A 20,880-nucleotide genomic window follows, 5' to 3' on the forward strand; every position below is an offset into this window, starting at 1 on the left:
CAAGACTTTGGCATCTGTCGAAACAAAGTCTAAACAACTTCAGCATTTATGGGACAATCTTTCTGTGACTTCTTCAACTATAATGTGTCAGTGTCCTTCATTTCCCCTCCAGTGTAATGATGAATCCCCTCATCACCCAAAATGCTCCCCCATGAAAATCATTAATTCCAGTATTGCATTCTCTAAACAGAACTCCCTATACTTCAAATCTCATTCTTTCTCATTATTTTTACTCAGACCATATGGAGACATTTCCCTGCATACAGCATAGTGGCTAATACACAGAAAAGATGCACAAATGATAGCTGAATGAGCAAGGAGTTAAAGTTTAGAATGCCTATCCTAGAGAATAGAAAGGGGCACTGAATATAACCACACAATGTCAGGAAAGGGTCAGGAGATATGGAGATCATGAATTGCCAGTCTGCAAAGCTGTGTAATTTCTAACTCAACCCAACATTCCAATCTCAGCAACTGAGGTATTAGAATAAAAAAGTAAACGGTTGGGTTGACTCAGGATTGAAGGTTTGCAGAATGGCAGAGTGGAGTTATGATCATAATTCTGATGGTCAATTCTGATGGACATGTTGGAATAAGATAAGGAAGTGAAGTCGGTATTGTTACATGTATTATCCAGGGTCAATTAAGCTTTCTTTCATGGGCAAAAATATAAACTGTCCTCCTAAAACTTACCATATTTAAATGACAAAAATATGCATTGAAACATATAATCAAAGTCATAAATTTCTAGTACAGAAACCAACAGAAAATACTTCCCAAGTATTGGCAATATTTATGGCATTTAGTTAATAATAAAATAATTTACTTACCAGTTTAGAAGCTCTATTCACTTCCTTCCTGATATCTTCTATTAGAAAACCATAAACTCCTTCTTCTTCTTTACCTCTCTGCCAAATTCCACTTGACATCAACTATGAATATATTCTCAATTAGAAAATAATCTCTAAGAAACTAGTTGGGCACTAAAAATATATATCCATACTATTCAGTCTAATAAAAAAATAGACATAAAATGGCTCAAATTTCAAGTAGTTCCCTAGAGGAGTTATTTTTCATGGTGAAAGTAAGAGCTTACTTACATTGTTTGATTCAGAAGGCATTGTATATTATCAGCTTGTATATCCTAATAAGTTTCTAAAAGTATTCCAGGAAGTAACAGAAAAAGAAAGAAAAAGAAAAGAAGATAGGAAGGAAGGCGGAGAGTGGTTAGGTGGGTTAGAGGAAGAAAAAAAGAAAGAAAGAAGACCTACAATTAAGCTTAACAAAAAGGAGTGGTGAATACAGATCGCGACAATTCAGATTAATTCAGGCTAACTCTAAATCTAGTTGAATTCTGAATAATTAAGGCAGTATTTAAAAGAAAACCTATTGAACCCTAGACAACATAAACATTTGAATTTTAAAATCCAATGCGACAGTAATGAATGTTTGACTGTTTTAAAATTTGACTTAAGCTTCACCGTTTATATATGTTAAGAAAGCCTGAGTCAGAAAACGTGTAGAATGTGAATAAGAAATCCAGGCTTGAAAGCCAGGCTTCGCTGAAACTTGTGGAACCCTAGGCAAGTAATTTAATGTCTAAAACCTTAAACATGAAAATAAGAACACTGGATTAGATTGTATCTAAGTCTCTTTCCGCTCTAGCATTCTATTACCATTTGTAACATCACTATACTTTTTTGTTCATAATGAAATAGAATATTAAAAGAGTTGAGTCTGGGGTCAGTATTTTTTTTTAAAGTATTACACTCACTTAATAAGACAGAACATAAGGGAAATTTTGATATGATCAACTTAAATTATTACATAATTCAAAAACACTTTGTAGAGCAAATTTGTGATTAGAATTTTAACCAGTATATCGTAAAGAAAAACAAGTGATAACAAGTGACACACACTAAGAATTTGTTATGAAAACATAACCTGCAGACAGATAAAACAGCTCTCCTAATTCTACTGCATAAAAAGTAAAATAATATAATCTTCCTTTCCTGATTGAAAAAAAAGTAAAATAAACATACAAAAATGAAAAGATTTTCTTTTTACTGCAAAACGTAATAGACTCTAACTTATAAACATATTTGGAATGACAACTTCATGTTCTCTTATAAGTAAGTTCCCAGGCCAGTATACTACTCTATTTAACCTATGAGGTACTGAAGCACAAGACTATAGTCTTAGAGGACCAAGGAATACTTTAGGTGGTTTCTCAAAGAAGCACTGAAATAATTTTAACATGGATAGTGGTAGATTCGAAAATATGTCCACAATTTGTTGATAGTTCTTCCTTCAAGAAATGGTGCTTAATTCCCCTTGAGTGTGGGCTACTAGACTTAACGATTTGTTTCCAATAGAATAAAGCAAGAGACATTAGTGAGCGGTTGTGATGACTAGGTCATATGGTTCCATCTTGATTTCTCTCTCACTGTCTCCCTCTCTCTCATCATTTGCTTTGGGGGAAGCCAGATGCCATGCCATGAGTAGCCTTATTTACCAAGAGGCCCAGGAGGTAAGGAGCTGAGGTTTCCTGACAATAGTCAGGAGATATTGAGGCCAAAAGCCACATGAAAGAGCCATCAGAGGTGAATGGATCCTGCAACCTAGTAAAGTCTTCAGCTGTAATCTGACGGATATCTCAAAGATAACCTCATGAGACTCTGAGCCCGAACTATCCAGCTCAGCCAAATTCCTGACCCTCAGATACTGTGTGAGATGACAAACGTTTTATCTGCTAAAATTTCAGAGTAATTTGTTAAGCAGCAGATAACGATACAGCATCAAGAAACACTGTATGTACTAATGTAAGGTAGTAATGTGGCATGCTAAGGCAGTAACGTGTCACTAATATCTTAAGGCACGAATTCAGTGAGGTGAGAAATTGGTGGAGGGGAGGGGAAACAAGGGAGAGACTAACTCTGAGTATGAAAACACTCATTTGCTTTCTTCTGAGTGATGCATAAAGTAACTGGTTTCCTTTTCCAAAAATATTTATTACCTTTAGCCAAAAGGTTTCTTTTCAGGTTCTGTGTGAAATAAAATACTTTTATTCTACTCCCTGAACCCTCAAACAAGTCTTTTCTCAGATTTATCACTAGCAACAAATGAAGTAAGAAAGTGGTAAAAGAAATACCCACTTTATAGACCTAATCCTTTTCTCCTTTTTTCACTTAGGCCTTAAACAGAAAGAAAGAAAGAAAGAAACAAACAAACAAACAAACAAGTAATAATGATAGGTCTTTATATGTACCAAGTAACTTCAGAATCTTAGAATTCAATATAAAAAAAAGTCTATTTTTAGAGATAGACAAAATGAGATCTGGAGAAGTTAAATGACTTATCCAATTCTCAGAAATCAGTGTCAGAATCTTACTATCTTCTTTAGAATACCAAATTTCTAAAATTTAATTATAAATTATACTCACCAAACAGTAGTAATGTACAGTGAGATTCCATTTCTCCTTAGTTTTCTTTTCTCCATATTTATTAGGACAGTCATCGTTTTTTCGACAGAAAACACAAGCTAACAGGTAAAAAGTAAATAGATATAAAAATATATTTAAATTTTTCAAAAAAACCTGTGGAACTGGTGCTTCCCTCAATTTCTGTGTTAAAGTCTTTCTGGGAGAGCAAATCATATAATATTGACATCAGTAACTTAAAATTTCCAATACCTACTTCTGAAACATTGCTGTAACTTTATGCTCTTCACCAATCTTTAATGATAAATTCCAGTGTACGGTTAAAATGGCAATTTATGAAGTAACATCACTGAAAATGACAGACTGGGGAACTACAAAACTCTGATTAAACTGCCAAAAACTGTTAGAATTAACTTTTTAGAAGCTCTACAATCTAAATAAAAACTTACAAAAATTAGGAGAATGCTTAATGAAGAAACAAACTACTAATTTTGATGAGAACATTTTAACTTACCCACCTACCATTCCCCACTGCCCAGCTGGGCAGTGGTTTTGGGGTGGCCCATGTTCCTGGTACAGATTACTGGTCCAAGAGGGGGTAAAATGGACCTTGTTCTAAAAAAAAAGTGATTGTTTTGACTTGTATGATGGCTCCCTGAGGGATGAGCTCAGATGCTTGCCTTTCTTTCACCTGCTTCAGAACATTCTCAGGGCTAGAGCCTCTGCTGTTTGTCAAAAAACATTTGAAACAAATATACTAGCTGTAGTAGCCTAGGACAAGGGAAAACAGACAGGGAAAGCAGCAGACAGACTGAAAGGCATAGGAAAGAAGAAAAGAGGGTACATGAGGGAATAAAAGTTTGGAAAACCTTCTGCATAATACTGGAGAATCTAGAAGTCCACGTGCATGCCCAGAGATGTACACATGCTCAGAAATGACCCAAGAAATCCTAAGCTGTCACCTCTGGCTGATTTTTAGGCTCATGCAAGCCTATGTTAAAAAAGAAAATCCCAAATCAATAACCGACCTACAATTTAAAGAACTAGATAAAAGAAGAAACTAAATCCAAAGCTAGCAGAAGAAACAAAAAAATAAAGATTAGAGTAGATATAATCAAAATAGAGAATGGAAAAACAATAGAGGGAGTAAAGAAAAGTTGGTTCTTTTTAAAGATCAACAAAATTGATAAACCTTTAGACTAACCAAAAAACAGGGGAGAAGATTAAAAACTTACAACAAAACTACAGTAAGCAAAACAGTGTGGTAGTGACGTAAGGATAAACATATAGATCAATGAAAAAGAGTCCAGAAATAAATATATACATCTATGGTCAAATGATTTTCAACAAGAGTGCCAAGACCATTCAATGGTGAAAGAATAGTCTCTTCAACAAATAGTGCTGGGACAACCAGTTACATGCAAAAGAACATAGATGAACCCCTACCTCGCACCATATATACAAATTAATTCAAAAACAGTCAAGGACCTAAAATAAAATTCTTAGCAGAAAGAATAAGGGTAAATCTGTGTGACTTTGGATTTGGCAATGGTTTCTCAGAGTTCACATGACACTAAAAGCACAGGTAACAAAAGAAAAAAATGATAATTGGACTTCATGAAAATTTAAAACTTTTGTTACTGAAAGGACACTACCGTCTGGGTGCAGTGGCTCATGCCTGTAATCCTAGCACTGTGCGAGGCCCAGGCAGCAGATCACAAGGTCAGGAGTTTGAGACCAGCCTGGCTAACATGGCGAAACCCTGTCTCTACTAAAAAAAAATACAAAAATTAGCTGGGCATGGTGGTATGTGCCTGTAATCCCAGCTACTCGGGAGACTGAGGCAGGAGAACTGCTTGAACCTGGGAGGTGGAGGTTGCAGTGGTGAGCCAAGATTGTGCCACTGCACTCCAGCCTGGGCGACAGAGCAAGACTCTGTCCCCCCCACAAAAAAAAAAAAAAAAAAAAAGACACTATCAAGAGAGTGAAAGACTCTACACAATGCAAGAAAATATTTGAAAACTACATATCTAAGGATCTAGTATCCAAAATGCATTAAAAAAAAAAAACCTCTTATAACTCAACAAAATCACCAACAATCCAATTTAAAAATAGGCAAAGGCTTTGAATAGACATTTCTCCAAAGAAGATATACAAAGAGCCATTAAACACATTAAAAGATCCTTAATATCACTGGTCAGCAGTCAACAGAGAAATGTAAATAATAACCACAACGAGATACCACTTCACACTCACGAGGATAGCTATAATCAAAATGTCTGACAATAACAAGTATTGACAAAGGACTGGAAAAATCAAAACCATCACACACTGCTAGTAGAAATATAAAATGGAGTAGAGCCTTGGGAAATAGTCCAGCAGTTCTTCAAAATTTAAACAAAGAGTTACCATATGACACAGTAATTCTATTTCTGGATATATATATCAAAGAACTGAAAACAGATATTCACACAAATACTTGTAAACTAATGTTCACAGCAGCACTGTTCACAATAGCTAAGTAGAAATAAGCCAAATGTCCATCAAAGGATGGATAAATGGAAAAACAAAATATGGTATGCCCATATGATGGAATATTATTCAGCAATAAAAAGGATGAAAGTAGTAATACATGCTATAGTATGAATAAACCTAGAAATATTATGCTAAGTGAAAGAAGTCAAGCACAAAGGGTCACAGTATTACTCAATTTACTTATGGATTACTTTATCCAACATAAGTAAATCCACAGGGACATACAAAAAGCAGACTAGTGGTTACCAGGGCTGATGACAGGGAAAATGAGGGGTGACTACTTAATAGGTACAGGGTTTCCTTTGAGGGTGATTAAAATGTTTTAGAACTAGATAGTGGTGATGGTTTCACAACATTGTAAATGTACTAAATGCCACCAAATTGAACACCTCAAAATAGTTAAAGTGTGAATTTTATGTCTATTTTATCCACCCCTCCCAACACACACACAAATACAACTTGTAGAGTCAGAGATCTGAGTTAAGACTCAACTAATGCTTTTTTAGAAAACTGTATATACTCACAATGTTTAGCACGATGTTTTGATATATGTACACATTGTGGAACAGCTAAATGGAGCTAATTATCATATGCATTACTTCACATATTTACCACTTATTTGTGGTGAGAATACTTAAAATCTACTCTTACTAATTTTCAAGTATACAATACATTGTTACAAACTATAGTCACCATGTTGTATAATAGATCTCTTGAACTTATTCGACCAGTCTATTATAAAATTTTGTATCCCTTCACCAACATCTCCCAATCCTCCCAACCACTGGTAACCACACTATACTGTTTCTATGAGTTTGACTTTTTCATATTCCACACATAAGTGAGATTATGCAGTATTGTCTTTCTGTAACTAGCTTATTTCACTAGTGCTTTATGACTCCATTTCCTCATCATAAAAATGAGGATAATAGTAGCTACCTCAAAAACTATGCCTTAGTGAGGACTAAATAAGACAGTGTATATTAAAATAATTAATAGGATATGACATATAGACAGAACTCAATGTTAGAATTAAAATAACTAATCTTTTCTGATATATGTTTACTTATACAGAAAATTTTATTAAGATGCTAATGAAACAAGTTGAAAATCACTAGCTGAAGAGAAAAGACAGGATCCCTAAGAAGTAGATCCCTACAAGATGAAGGATGCTTGCATCTCTAAATGATTGCATGCCACAGAAACTCCCTAACTGCTCCATCTTCCTTAACCCATGCATACTGGACTGTAACCTGACCAAGTAATAAACTTCTATTGCTTTAAACCAGTAAGATGTCAGGGTTTACCAGTTATGGAAACTAGTATTATTTACCTTGACTAATACATGTAATCAAGAATAGATGTCACATGTTAAAAGTTATTATATTTGTTAATAGGCAGCTCAACAAATAGATTCTAGAACTGAAAGAAATAGGATGAGCTCATATTTAATATAGGGAAAGAGCCTAACTATTCTGCCCTCCCTCACTCCAGTTTAAAGGGATAAGTCATAACTCAAAAGTCTCTCTCCTAACCCTTTAAAATATTTCAGCTCCTCTTCCTTCCCTTCCATACAAGGGAGCTGTTCACATTAACGCCAGTAAATTGCCATTTGTTCATATTGGACATCCTACACCAGTAAGCTCCACCTTAACTCCATCCCCAATACCTACACTTTTACCTACAAGTGTGCATAAAGCTCAAGAGAAAGAGGACTATGTAGAATTAGCTCAATCTACAAAACAGGAGTCCTTGTGAACTGGCTGAAACTATAGAAGAGGGAAAATTCTTGCCATGAACCCTGGACGGAGGTGCATCTGCTGTATGCTGTGGACCTGTGGTTTTCCATTTGTTCCTTTCTCCCTCTGTCTCCCTCTACCCAGTATGGAGGGCCCTGAATGCAGAACAGACTAGGTTTCAGGAATGCATTTTTATAAGTAGATTATTTTTATATTCATTTGTACCTTCCTGCTTTTAATGTTTAAAATTTGGTAAAATTGCCCTGATTTCATTATATTTATCATTAAGATTGCTATTTAGTGTAGTAAATGACACTCGTTTCTATTACAATAATGAAGTAGTTTCTACCTTAAATACATTCATGTAAAGAAACAGTCAATCTTAGGAAAAAGTATCAATAGTAGGTGTGTATTTGCATTTGGCAAATGCATAGAGGTAGTCCATGAAGTACGAAGTTTCAGAACTATTAGCATAGCTGACAGAAGTCTGGAGGCAGAAGCAGGGAAAGAAAGTAGAAGAGGTTTAGGAGCACACATTTCCTTTTCCAACAAAATGTGGTGTCAAAAGATACTCTAAAAGTAATGGTCAAGATATAGAGTTGTAAGAATATTATTTTAATTTTAGAGGGAATTTAAAAAGATCTAAAATACAGTGGGTGAGGGAGCGTGGCAGAAGTGTGTAATCATTTAAATTCCTCATCATATAAACAGATACTGTTTATAATAAATGAAGAAAACAACAACTAAAAGCAAAGGTCAAAATGGACTGCATCTATTTGGGAAGATTGTTATGAGCACGTAGAGGTAAGTTTTCCTTTTCCTTTTTTTTTTTTTTTTTTTTTTTTGAGACAGGGTCTCCCTCTGTCACTTAGGCTGAAGTGAAGTGGTGCAATCTCTGCTCACTGTAACTTCTGCCCCCCCGGGTTCAAGTGATTCTCTTGCCTTGGCCTAGCGAGTAGGTGGGATTACAGGCATGCACCTCCTGGCTAATTTTTGTATTTTTAGTGGACATGAGGTTTTGTCATGTTGGCCAGGCTGGTCTTGAACTCCTGACCTCAAGTGATTTGCGCGCTTCAGCCTCCTAAAGTGCTGGAATTGCAGGCGTGAGCCACTGCACCTGGCCAGTTTTTCTTTTCATGTTAAACTTTTACACTGTTTAAATTGTTCTCATCTGCATTTTTTCCTTTAAATAATTGTTTTATTGAGATACGAATCATATCTTGTATATATACATTAGAAATAAAACTTGGCAAATAAATTGTCTTCTGATAGGTTTTTGTTGAAATAAATATATGCAGTATTATACTTTAGTACGTGGACAAACGAACTAAGTATGTGCCAGGGAATTCATTCCTCTTCAGTCCTAATGTTCCAGAAACATATTTAAAACTCACTGTAATAACATTATTTTAAATACAGTTACTTACCAAGGTTCTGTGAGTCACCAGGTTTATTTTCATTCATTTTACTAGGAAAAATAACATTAATACAGTCATCTTAATTGCAAAAGTCTCAAATTAACAACTTTTATTAAATGCGGTCAATGCATAATGACAAATAAGTCATATAAAACTCTAGTACTTTAATTTTTCTTACCTTTAATACATCTAAGACCAGTAGTTCTCAACGGGGGTGTTAAGAGTTGGGGAACATTTTTAAAATTAAAGGGAATGTTTTTTAGTTGTCAAAACAATTAAGATGACCACTGGTATTTAGTGGAAAGAGGCCAGGATTATAGGACATCTTGCAATGCACCAAAAAATCCTACACAACAAACAATAGTGTAGACTTTCAAATTTCCATCTGGACATTCAAGTAGGTTAAAAAAAACCTATTTGTAATTATCTTAACCTAGAACCTAAGCCCATTTTACATATTAACAAATTATATTTCCAGAACTACAACTCTTATGTCAATCAAGGAAATTTCTATTTAAGTTTTCTTCAAAGCTTTAGCCAGAATTGTTCATCATTTAGGAAAAAAGAAAAAAACCATCATCAATAGCAATGCCATTCATATTTATGCAGCCTATAAAACAATCCTTTGGCTGGGTGCAGTGGCTCACACCTGTAGTCCCAGCACTTTGGGAGGCTGAGGCGGGTGGATCACCTGAGGTCAGGAGTTCGAGACTAGCCTGGCTAACACGGTGAAACCCCGTTTCTACTAAAAATACAAAAAGTTAGCAGGGCGTAGTGGCATGCGCCTGTAATCCCAGCTACTTGGGAGGCTGAGGCAGGAGAATTGCTTGAATTCGGGAGGTGGAGGTTGCAGTGAGCCAAGATCACATCACTGCACTCTAGCTTTGGCAACAAGAGTGAAACTCCGTCTCAAAAACAACAAAAAAAAACAAAAACAATCCTTGATTAGTCTATACCATATTTGTGGCTGTTGCATTTGCCAGGATTCTATATAGGACTGCAGGCACCTGACGGTCTCATTACCTCTTCTAGTACAGTGGTGCTCAACCATTTACATACTGAAAGACACTGGTCTGTCCCTATCTCTTCACTTCCCACTAGTTAAACAAATAAAAATACTTACAATCATTACTGAAATATAACTTTTTTCTAAAAGATCAAAGAAAGGAAGACTGACATCTTAATAACATTAATGTTTCACTTTACCAAGGGTATATGAACATTTCTAGCCTACTAGAAATGTTAATGAAATTTAAGTATAATGTATGTGCAATCTCTTGGTATTTAAGTGGAAAAGAATAAACATCTTAATGCCACTAGGTAAATATAACCTCATTTATAGTTGCAAAAACCAGTTCTCAGAAAGGTTAAACACCTGTCCAAGGTCAAGGAGTTAGTTGGTGGGAATACACTAATCCATAGCTGAGTGACTGCAGATTACACCATGGCACTTCACATGAAAATAATGAAAGAGCACAAAAAATAATACAGAATATTATATATCAAAGAGTGAAAACGACAAATAAAAATTGTTATCAGATTTCATGAAATCTAAGACACCACAAAATGTAGGACACAGATTATTTTATGAAGACTGATTAACCAAATTAAACTGATACAATGCTTCCTTACAATCAGAATTTATATTTCATACTGACTGTAAAAAGTGTTTCGGATTTAAACATAGATTCGCTCATATGCATTTCCATGTTTTCCTAAAGTCATAGTCCAAATTTCTGAAATGGCTTTGACTCTAAGCCTTCAATATTTTTTTATTCCTTACAAAATCATAGTCTATGCCATCAAGATTGGTATTCTTAAAAGAATGTATAAAACAACTAAGAGCCCAGTTTTAAGGGGGCTTTGGAGTTAAGTAGGTGTAGACTACTATTTTTCCTAGCTCCACTCCACAACTATTAATGTAGGGTTAAAGGAGCACTCCTTTATTGTCTCTTGGATTTTTTTTTTTCTTTCTCTTCTTTCTTTTAGAGGCACTAGTAATTCTCTACAGGTATATGATGGCGCTTTTGATGTTTATACATTTTCAAACAATAACTGCAGAACTGCCTTAAGTGAACAAATTGATTGAGGATCACAAGCTCTAGAACATCATTTTAAACATGCTGATACATCTAAGACCAGTTCTCAATAAAACTCAGAAACAGATCCATATTTTTCCAGTCATTTTCAACAAAGACACCAAAGCAATTCAACGAGGGAAGATAAAATCTTTTAAACAAATGGTACTAGAAAAACTGAATACCCATATGGAAAGAAGTGTGTGTGTAGAAGGGGTGAATCCATCTTAAAATTGATAATATAATAGGAAGATAAAATGCCTCCTCTTAAAGGACTTCTCTACAATTCAACCTTTGGTGATGAATTCAACGTATCATAAATCAATCCATACACATGAATTTATTGCAGAAAATTCCATAAACACACAATAGTACTTCACTTAGAGTAAACATAAAAAGTTTAATTTATAAAGGATGTTTTAGTCATTCGACAACACAGATTTACATCTACACTGTCATTCAACCTAGACACCACAAAATGTAGGGCATTTAAATTTTACCTAAATGCTATCCTTCTCCAAAATCCTGTACGAAATCTACTGTAACTCCGTTTGGTAAGAAGCCCTGTGGTTCCTCTCCTTTGCACTCTCTCTCACTGGAGTGGGTCAATAAATTTAATTTTATCAGACTACTGGTTTATCCCTGGTGGTGTTAGGCTGACTGGGCTAGGATGAGACAAAGAATAACACAAATGGCACAAAATGAACAATTAATGAATCTAGATAAAGGATATATAGGAGTTCCTTATGCTATTCTTACAACTTTTCTCTAAGCTTGAAATTATAACAATATCAAGTTACCGAAAAGTTGAATATTCTAAAGGCAATCCATAATTCATACTTTTGATCAGTTCACATTAGCCTTCTTCCTAATCCCTAGTATGTGCAATATAACTTTTGTTTCTAACTATGAATGAGGATCACTTTATTTCAAACAAGTCTCCAAAACAAAACCTTAGCAAAAAATACTATTTACGTATTTTAGAGTTGAATTTTATAATTTGTTTTAGATGTTTTCCTTCAAGAATATGAATTTTAAGACTTCCCAAGTAGAATTTTTAAAAAATGGTATCTAAGTGTATATTTTAATAACAGTCCAAGTCTTAATAACAGATTGGGCTTTAGAAACAAAATAAAACCATTCCCTTCCCTGGAAAATCAACAATTTAATTAATACCTTCTGTCAAAAAGTATTCTGAGTGTCCTCCACTGCTTACCTCTACTTGATCAGTCAGTGATACACTTTCATACTTCTTCCTTCAAAAGGTAGGGCCTGCCCCTCTCCTTGATTGTAGATGTGCTTAGTGCTTGCTAACTTGCTTCAACCAAAAAGACTGTGGCAGAAATGACAATGTCATAAAAGGCATTGTGACTTCCTCCTCACTATCATGGATCATATGCTATGGAGGAAGACAGCTGCCGTGTCATAAAAATGGCATACACCATGGAGACATCCAGTTGGTAAGGAATGGAGGCATTCTACCTTCTGTCATGTGAATAAACCATGTTAGAAGTGAATCCTCTAGCCTCAATCAAGCCTTCATACGACTGCAGTTTGGCTAACAGCCTGAGAGCAACTTCATACAAGACCCTAAGCCAGAACCACACAGCAAAGCAACTCCCAAATTCCCGATCAAAAGAAACTATCAGTAATTAAATGTTTATTATTTAAAACCAGCAAGTTCTGGAGTTATCTGGAGTTATTTGTTACATGACAACAGATAACTAATACAAAAAAGTAAGTCAAATTCCTTCTCATTCCAGCCAGAATTTATTCAAACGGCTAACATTTGAATAAATAAACAGATCCTAACCACCCAACATTTTGTTTCCTTTTTTTTTTTTTTTTTTTTTTTTTTTGAGACAAAGTCTCGTTCTGTTGCCAGGCTGGAGTGCAGTGACACAATCTCGGCTTACTGCAACCTCCACCTCCTGGGTTCAAGTGATTGTTCTGCCTTAGCCTCCCAAGTAGCTGGGACTACAGGCGTGCCCCACCACACCCAGCTAATTTTTGTATTTTTAGTAGAGACAGGGTTTCATCATGTTGGCCAGGATGGTCTCAATCTCTTGACCTCATGCTCTGCCTGCCTCAGCCTCCCAAAGTGCTGGGATTACAGGCGTGAGCCACCGTGCCTGGCCCCATCCAACATTTTCTAAAGTGCCTAATCTTACTGAAAAAGGTGACATTGAATATACAGAAAACATGCTGGAATCAGGCACTTGAAAGAGAAATAGATTGATTTTTTTAATCTAGCATTTTTAAGAAATGAACATTCTTGCTATAGAAATGACTTGATTTAAATCACTAATCAGAAAGGTTCAACTTAGTCTGTGCATTGCATTATTTGATGTACTCTAAATTCTTTCTCTTTACAACTCAGAAATGTTGTCTTTGGATGTCCTATACATAGCAAAGAATTAATTTTTCTGATTCAGCACTGCATAATAAAACATGATGCTTGTCAGATGCATAGTTTGCAAACATTTTCTCCTATTCTGTAAGTTGTCTGTTTACTCCGTTGGTAGTTTCTTTTGCTGTGCAGAAACTCTTAAGTTTAACTAGATCCCACTTGTCAACTTTTGCGTTTGTTATGATTGGTTTTGGAGTCCTTGTCATGAAATCTTTGCCCATTCCTATGTCCAGGATGATACTGCCTAGGTTGTCTTCCAGGGTTTTTATAGTTTTGGGTTTTACATTTAAGTCTTTAATCCATCTTGAGTTGGTTTTTGTGCATCGTGTTAGGAAGGGGTCCAGCTTCAATCTTCTGCATATGGCTAGCCAGTTATCCCAGCACCATTTAATAAACAGGGAGTCTTTTCCCTATTGCTTGTTTATTGTCAGTTTTGTCAAAGATCAGATGGTCGCAGATGTGCGGCCTCATTTCTGGGCTCTCTATTGTGTTCCACTGGTTGATGTGTCTGTTTCTGTACCAGTACTATGCTGTTTTGGTTACTGTAGCCTTGTAGTATAGTTTGAAGATGGGTAATGTGATGCCTCCAGCTTTGTTCTTTTTGCTTAGGATTGCCTTGGCTATTTGCGCTCTTTTTTGGTTTCATATGAATTTTAAAACAGCTTTTTCTAGTTTTGTGAAGAATGTTATTGGTAGTTTGATAGGAATAACAGTGAATCTGTACATTGTTCTGGGCAGTATAGCCATTTTAATGGTATTGATTCTTCCTATCCATGAACATGGGATGTTTTTCCATTTGTTTGTGTTTTCTCTGATTTCTTTGAGCAGTGCTTTGTAATTCTCACTGTAGAGATCTTTCACCTCCCTTGTTAGCTGTATTCCTAGGTATTTCATTCTTTCTGCAGCCACTGTGAACGGGATTGCCTTTCTGATTTGGCTCTAGGTTTGGCTGTTTTTGGTGTATAGGAATGCTAGTGATTTTTGAATGCTGATTTTGCATCCTGCAACTTTGCTGAAGTTGTTTATCAGCTGGAAAAGCTTTTGGGCCAAGACTAAGGGGTTTTCTAGATACAGAATCATGTCATCTGCGGAGATAGTTTGACTTCCTCTCTTCCTATTTGGATGCCCTTTATTTCTTTCTCTTGCCTGATTGCTCTGGCTAGGACTCCCAACACTATGTTGAAGTGGTGAGAGAGAGTATCCTTGTCTTGTGTTGGTTTTCAAGAGGAATGCTTCTAGCTTTTGCCCATTCCGTATAATGTTGGCTGTGGGTCTGTCACAGATGGCTCTCATTATTTTGAGGCATGTTCCTTCAATACTTAGTTTATTGAGAGTTTTTAACATGAAGGGGTGTTGAATTTCATCAAAAGCATTTATAAGGAACTTTAATTTACAAGAGAAAAACAACCCCATTAAAAAGTGGCCGAAGGATATAAGCAGATACTTCTCAAAAGAAGACATATACGTGGCCAACAAGCATATGAAAAAAAGCTCAACATCACTAATCATTAGAGAAATGCAAATCAAAACCACAATGAAATACCATCTCACACCAGTCAGAATGGCTACTATCACAAAGTCAAAAAATAACAGATGTGGGTAAGGTTGTGGAGAAAAGGAAACACTTGTATGCTGTTGGTGGGAGTGTAAATTAGTTCAACCACTGTGGAAAGCAGTATGGCAATTCCTCAAAGAGCTAAAAGCAGAACTACCATTTTACAAAACAATCTCATTACTGGGTATATAGCCAGGGGACTATAAATCATTCTACCATAAAGATATATGCACACGAATGTTTACTGCACCACTATTCACAATAGCAAAGACATGGAATCAGCCTAAATGCTCATCAATGACAGAACAGATAAAGAAAATGTGGTACAAATACACCATAAAATGTTGCGCAGCCATAAAAAAGAATAAGATCATGTCTTTTGCAGGAACATGGATGGAGCCCGAGGCTATCATCCTTAGAACAGTAACACAGGAACAAAAAACCAAATATCGCATGTTATCACTTGTAAGTGGGAGCTACATGTTAAGAACTCATGAACACAAAGAAGGAAACAAGAGACATGGCATCTACCTGATGCAGGAGGGTGGGAGGAGGGCGAGGAGCAGCAAAGATAACTATTGGCTATTGGGATTAAAACCTGGGTGATGAAATAGTATGTGCAACAAATCCCTGTGACATGTTGTTTACCTATGTAACAAACCTTCACATGTACCCCCAAACCTAAAAACAAAAATGAACTGTATTTTATTTACTACAAATGCATGAAGGATCCTGGTCTGTATCCTGCACTGGGGAATAAAACTGCTCCAAAGGATGTCATTGAGGCAATTGACCAAAACAATATATTGTTGAAAGTATTTTATTTATGCTAAGTTTCCTGAAATTGGTATCCATACTTAGGTTATTCAGTAGACTATCGCTGTTCTTAGGAAATACTGAAGTATTAAGGGGTAGGGGGACCAGACATATGCAACCTACTCTCCAACGGTTCAGAAAAGGGAAAGTACATGCAAATGTACAACACTGCAGAATGATAAAGTGAATGTGGAAAATAATAAAAAGTGGTTAATCTAGGTAAGGACATACGTAGTTCTTTGTACTTTTCTTGCAACTTTCCTGTAACTTTAGAATTATTTCAAAATAAAAAAGGTTTAAAAATAATTGAATTAAAAGTAATATAAAACATTCCCAAAAAATTCAAGATCACGACTAACCCAGTGTGATGGTTAATTTTATGTGTTATCTTTACCAGGCCACAGGATGCCCAGATAACTGGTTAAACTTACGTCTGGATGTGTCTGTGAGAGTGTTTCTGGAAAAGATCAGCATTTGAACTGGTGAATTAAGTAAAGCAGACGGCCATCCCCAGTGTGGGTAGACATTAGCTAGTCCACTGAGGGCCTGAATAAAACCAGAAGGCAGAAAAAGGTTAAATTTGCTCTCTGTCTGACTGCTTGAGGTAGGACATCAATCTTCTGTCCTTGGTGTTCCTGGTTTTCAGGCCTTCATATCGGAACTGGCACCTATACCATCAGCTCTTTGGCTCTAGACATTCAAACTACACCGCAGGACTTTCCTGGGTCTCCAGTTTGCAGACAATGGGGCTGTTCACACTACACAATCATGTGAGTCAGTACCTTATAAATTAATCAATCCTTCCCTCTCCTCTTCACACACACACACACACACACACACACACACACACACACACACAAATGTATATCCTATTGTTTCTGTTTCTCTGGAGAACTGTGACTAATACACCCATGCTACCTCGGGATAGATAGTTAATACACTTTAGGTGCTCCTACAAATTTGGAGACAAAAAAAATACTCTTAAAGATTTGTTAGTAACTTGGGTTCACAGTAACAGCAAAGATAAAATTAGAAGAAAGACATTGAATGGTAGAGGTTAAAAGCTATTAGAATTTTTTTTTCATGAATCAATTATTCACATTCTAGGAAATATATATATCTCAAAAATGTACATAAAAGCCAGGCACAGTGGTATGCACCTGTAGTCCCAGCTACTTGAGAGGCTGAAGCAGGAGGATTGCTTGAGCTCAGAAATTTGAGTTCACCTTGAGCGACACAGTGAGACCTCCATCAAAAAAAAAAAAGTACATAAAACAACAGTATGATCTTCAATATTTTTTAACTATAAATTATTACAAAAAGTAGCATGGTATAGTAGAAAGAGGACTAGGGGCATTGAAGGTATGAAGTTTAGACTTTCCTTCGTGTTCTATATATTTTTTCCTGAGACCTCAGCCTCAATTTTACCATCCCTCAAGCTAGAAGCTAATTACAGGTTATTGTAAGAATTAGAAGCAACACATTAATGCCATGAGAGGACCTGGCAAATTTAGTCAATCATCGGTAGTTTTTCTTTTAATTAAAAAAAAAAAGGATAATATATCTTAACTGGGTTTATCTTAGAAATGTAAGATTAGATATCATCTGAAAATTAAAGTAATACACCATGTTAATAAAATAAAGGGGAAAAAAGTATTATCATCTCAATAGATGCAGAAAGAGCATCTGACAAAATTCAACAACCAATCATGATAAAACTGTAAAACAAACCAGAAACAGACGGGAATTTTCTCAACCTAATAAAGGGCATCTACAAATGTGCATTAATTTCCACATTGTACTGCGAGGCAATCTCAACAGATACAAAAGGGCATCTGTCAAATGTCAATATCCAATCATAACAAAACTGTAAAGCAAACTGTGGGTAAAATAAATTTTTTCAACCTAGCAAAGGGAATCTACAAATGTTCACCTTAATCTCTGATTCAACAGTGTACTCCAAGGGAAAAGAAGACAAAACTGTGAAGGATGAAGTAAAACTGTTTTCACATATGGTCATCTACATAGAAAATCCTACCAACACATTTACAAGAATAAGTGACTTTAACAAGTTCTAATGAAACAAGGCAAATCTGTATAGCAGCAAGAATTAATCAGAAAATTAGAGAACAATTCTATTCGTAATGGGTAAAAACTTAGTAAAAGATGTGCAAAAAGACTACACTCTGAAAAGCTACAAAACATTGCTGAGAGAAATGAAAGACCAATCCCAACCAAAATCCCCAGCAGGTTTTTTTTTTTTTTTTTTTTTTTTTTTTTTTTAAAGAAACTGGCATGCTGATTCTAAAACCTACATAAAAATGCGAAGGCCTTGTAATAGCAAAAACGTTTTTAAAAAGAAAAAGTCAGTGGTCTCCAACTATGTGATTTCATGACTTCTTATAGAGCTACATTAATCAAGACAGACATATAGCTCAATAGAACACAAGGGAAAGGCCAGAAACAGACCCAGACAATTGCTTTTCAACAAAGATACCAAGGTAATTCACTGTATTCAAATGGTAGTCTATTCAATAAATAGTATTGAAATAACTTAATGTTTTGGGCAGAGGGTGGGGGAAGAACATTGACCTCATATATTAAAAGTTAATTCAAATTGGATCACAAGAAAAAAAACTTCTAAAAGAAAACATAGGGAAGATTCTTCATGATCTTGGGGTTTGGCAAAGATTTCTGAGGAAATTGAATCACAGAAAACACTGATGAATTAAACATCAAAATTAACAACTTTCTAATCAAAAGACATAGTTAAGCAAGGAAAAAGGCAAAACACAGATGGGGAATAAACATTGGCAAAACATATAACCTGACAAAGGATTTATATCCATAATGTATAAAGAATGCTTATAACTCAAACAGAAGACATCACAATAAAATGAACAAAATGTACAAAAGATCTGACCAGACACTTAAAAAAAAAAAAAAACACAACATAGCCAACAAGAAAAGAAAATATGAACATGACTGGTCATAAAGGAAATGCAAATTAAAATAGAAAAAAAAAAAACACTACAACACCCACAAGAATACTTAAGTCTCACAAAAAATGAACCCAAAATGAATTACAGTTCTAAATACAAAATGTAAACCTATAAAATGTAAACTATAAAAATTCTAGAAAAAACACACAGGAGAAAATTTCTGTGACTTTATGTTACATAAGATTTCTTAGATACAATACCAAAAGCACAAGACAAAAAAAGACAAACTACACTTAAAGTTAGTATCGTCTGCTCATCAAAAGACACTGTTAAGAGAATAAGACGGCCGGGCGCGGTGGCTCAAGCCTGTAATCCCAGCACTTTGGGAGGCCGAGATGGGTGGATCACGAGGTCAGGAGATCGAGACCATCCTGGCTAACACGGTGAAACCCCATCTCTACTAAAAAATACAAAAAACTAGCCGGGCGAGGTGGCAGGCGCCTGTAGTCCCAGCTACTCAGGAGGCTGAGGCAGGAGAACGGCGTGAGCCCAGGAGGCGGAGCTTGCAGTAAGCCGAGATCCGGCCACTGCACTCCAGCCTGGGCGACAGAGCGAGACTCCGTCTCAAAAAAAAAAAAAAAAAAAAAAAAAAAAGAGAGAATAAGACAAGCCTCAGACTGAGAAAGTATTTGCAAATCACAATCTGATAAAGGACTTAGTTAGAGCCACAATATATTTTTTGAAAAACTCTTCAAATTCAGTAATACAGAACACATCAACAAAAATGGTGGAGCAAGGGGCTCTGCAGGTCTGTACCTCCCTAGAAACACAGAAAAACCTGGCAAAAAACTCACACTCAACAAGGTCTCAACAAATAGAGAATGTCAATAAAGCAGCAGAAATGATAAGGAAATAGAAATTCTGCAGCTGTAAAGTATAATAACTGAAATAATAAATTCATTACAGAGGTTTAACAGTACGTTTGAGCAGGCAGGAGAAAGAATCAGTGAACTTGAAGACAGGTTAGTTGAAATTATCCAGTCTGAAGAGCAGGAAGGAAAAAAAGGAAAAAGAAACAGAGCCCAAGAGACTACGAGATACTATCAAGCATACCAATATATGCTTAATAGGAGTCCAAGAAGGACCACAGAAAGTGGAACAGAAAGAATGTTTGAAGAAATAATAGCCAAAACCTTCCCAAATTTCATGTAAGACTGAAATCTATACATGTAAGACTTCAATCTATACATTCTTTTAAGAAGCTCAAGATCTTTAATCAGGACAAATTCTAGGAGTTCCACATTGAGACACAGTATAGTCCAACTGACAAAAATAAAGACAAAGAATCTTGAAAGCAGCAAGAAAGAAGTGATTAACACATACAAAATATCCCCAATAAGATTAAGAGCCAATTTCTCATTAGAAACCATAGAGTTCCAGAAGACAGTGAGATGACATATTTAAAGTGCTGAAAGACAGGAAAAAAACCCAAACCTGTCAGCAAAGAATCCTATCTGCAGCAAAACTATGTTTCAATAGTGAAGATCAGTACACATACTCACATGGGAGGCAGGCAAGTAAACAAATATTTCACCCACATGCGGTGTAGTCTTATAGAGGTGGTGATATTATAACGTAATTGTGAAAGATAAATATGCTGAGCAGACAACGCAGAAAAAGCATTCTAAGTAGAGTGTGTGCAAAGGCACAACAGCGTGTGAAAGCCTGGGATGTCTGGGGAATGTCAGGAATTTCTTCTGGAAGTTGCTCTTGCTGATTCTGCCATTTGGTTGGATTATATAAAACTCCTTGGATTGGATAATCAGACAGTAATATAATTCCCCCCTTCACCAGTTTGTCCTAACTCTGACCCAGTGGGCAGCTCTTATTCCAGTCCTAGCCCCTTCCACTGACCAAGTCAGGCTCTAAATAACCAGCCCAATCCAA

The 20,880-nt window shown here is 35.8% G+C and overlaps 1 protein-coding gene across 5 annotated transcripts in view; it reads right to left on the reverse strand.

The window, feature by feature from the left end:
- The window catches only part of G2E3 (G2/M-phase specific E3 ubiquitin protein ligase), a 59,933-nt gene that overhangs the window by 29,646 nt on the left and 9,407 nt on the right, over positions 1–20,880 (reverse strand). For 2 of the 5 annotated variants that reach the window (XM_050797838.1, XM_050797840.1), the window contains 3 exons: positions 9,142–9,182; positions 3,444–3,541; positions 831–932 (listed from right to left, as the gene is read on the reverse strand). In XM_050797838.1, coding sequence (XP_050653795.1) covers positions 831–932; positions 3,444–3,541; positions 9,142–9,178 — 237 coding nt within the window. In that variant the 5' untranslated portion in view covers positions 9,179–9,182. Of the gene's footprint in view, positions 1–830; positions 933–3,443; positions 3,542–9,141; positions 9,183–12,426; positions 16,318–16,422; positions 18,888–20,880 lie in introns of those variants that run through there. The other 3 variants (XM_050797841.1, XM_050797839.1, XM_050797842.1) reach the window with 3 other exon arrangements.

This window comes from Macaca thibetana, chromosome 7, assembly GCF_024542745.1.
Source record: "Macaca thibetana thibetana isolate TM-01 chromosome 7, ASM2454274v1, whole genome shotgun sequence".
In the NCBI taxonomy this organism is placed as follows: domain Eukaryota; kingdom Metazoa; phylum Chordata; class Mammalia; order Primates; family Cercopithecidae; genus Macaca; species Macaca thibetana.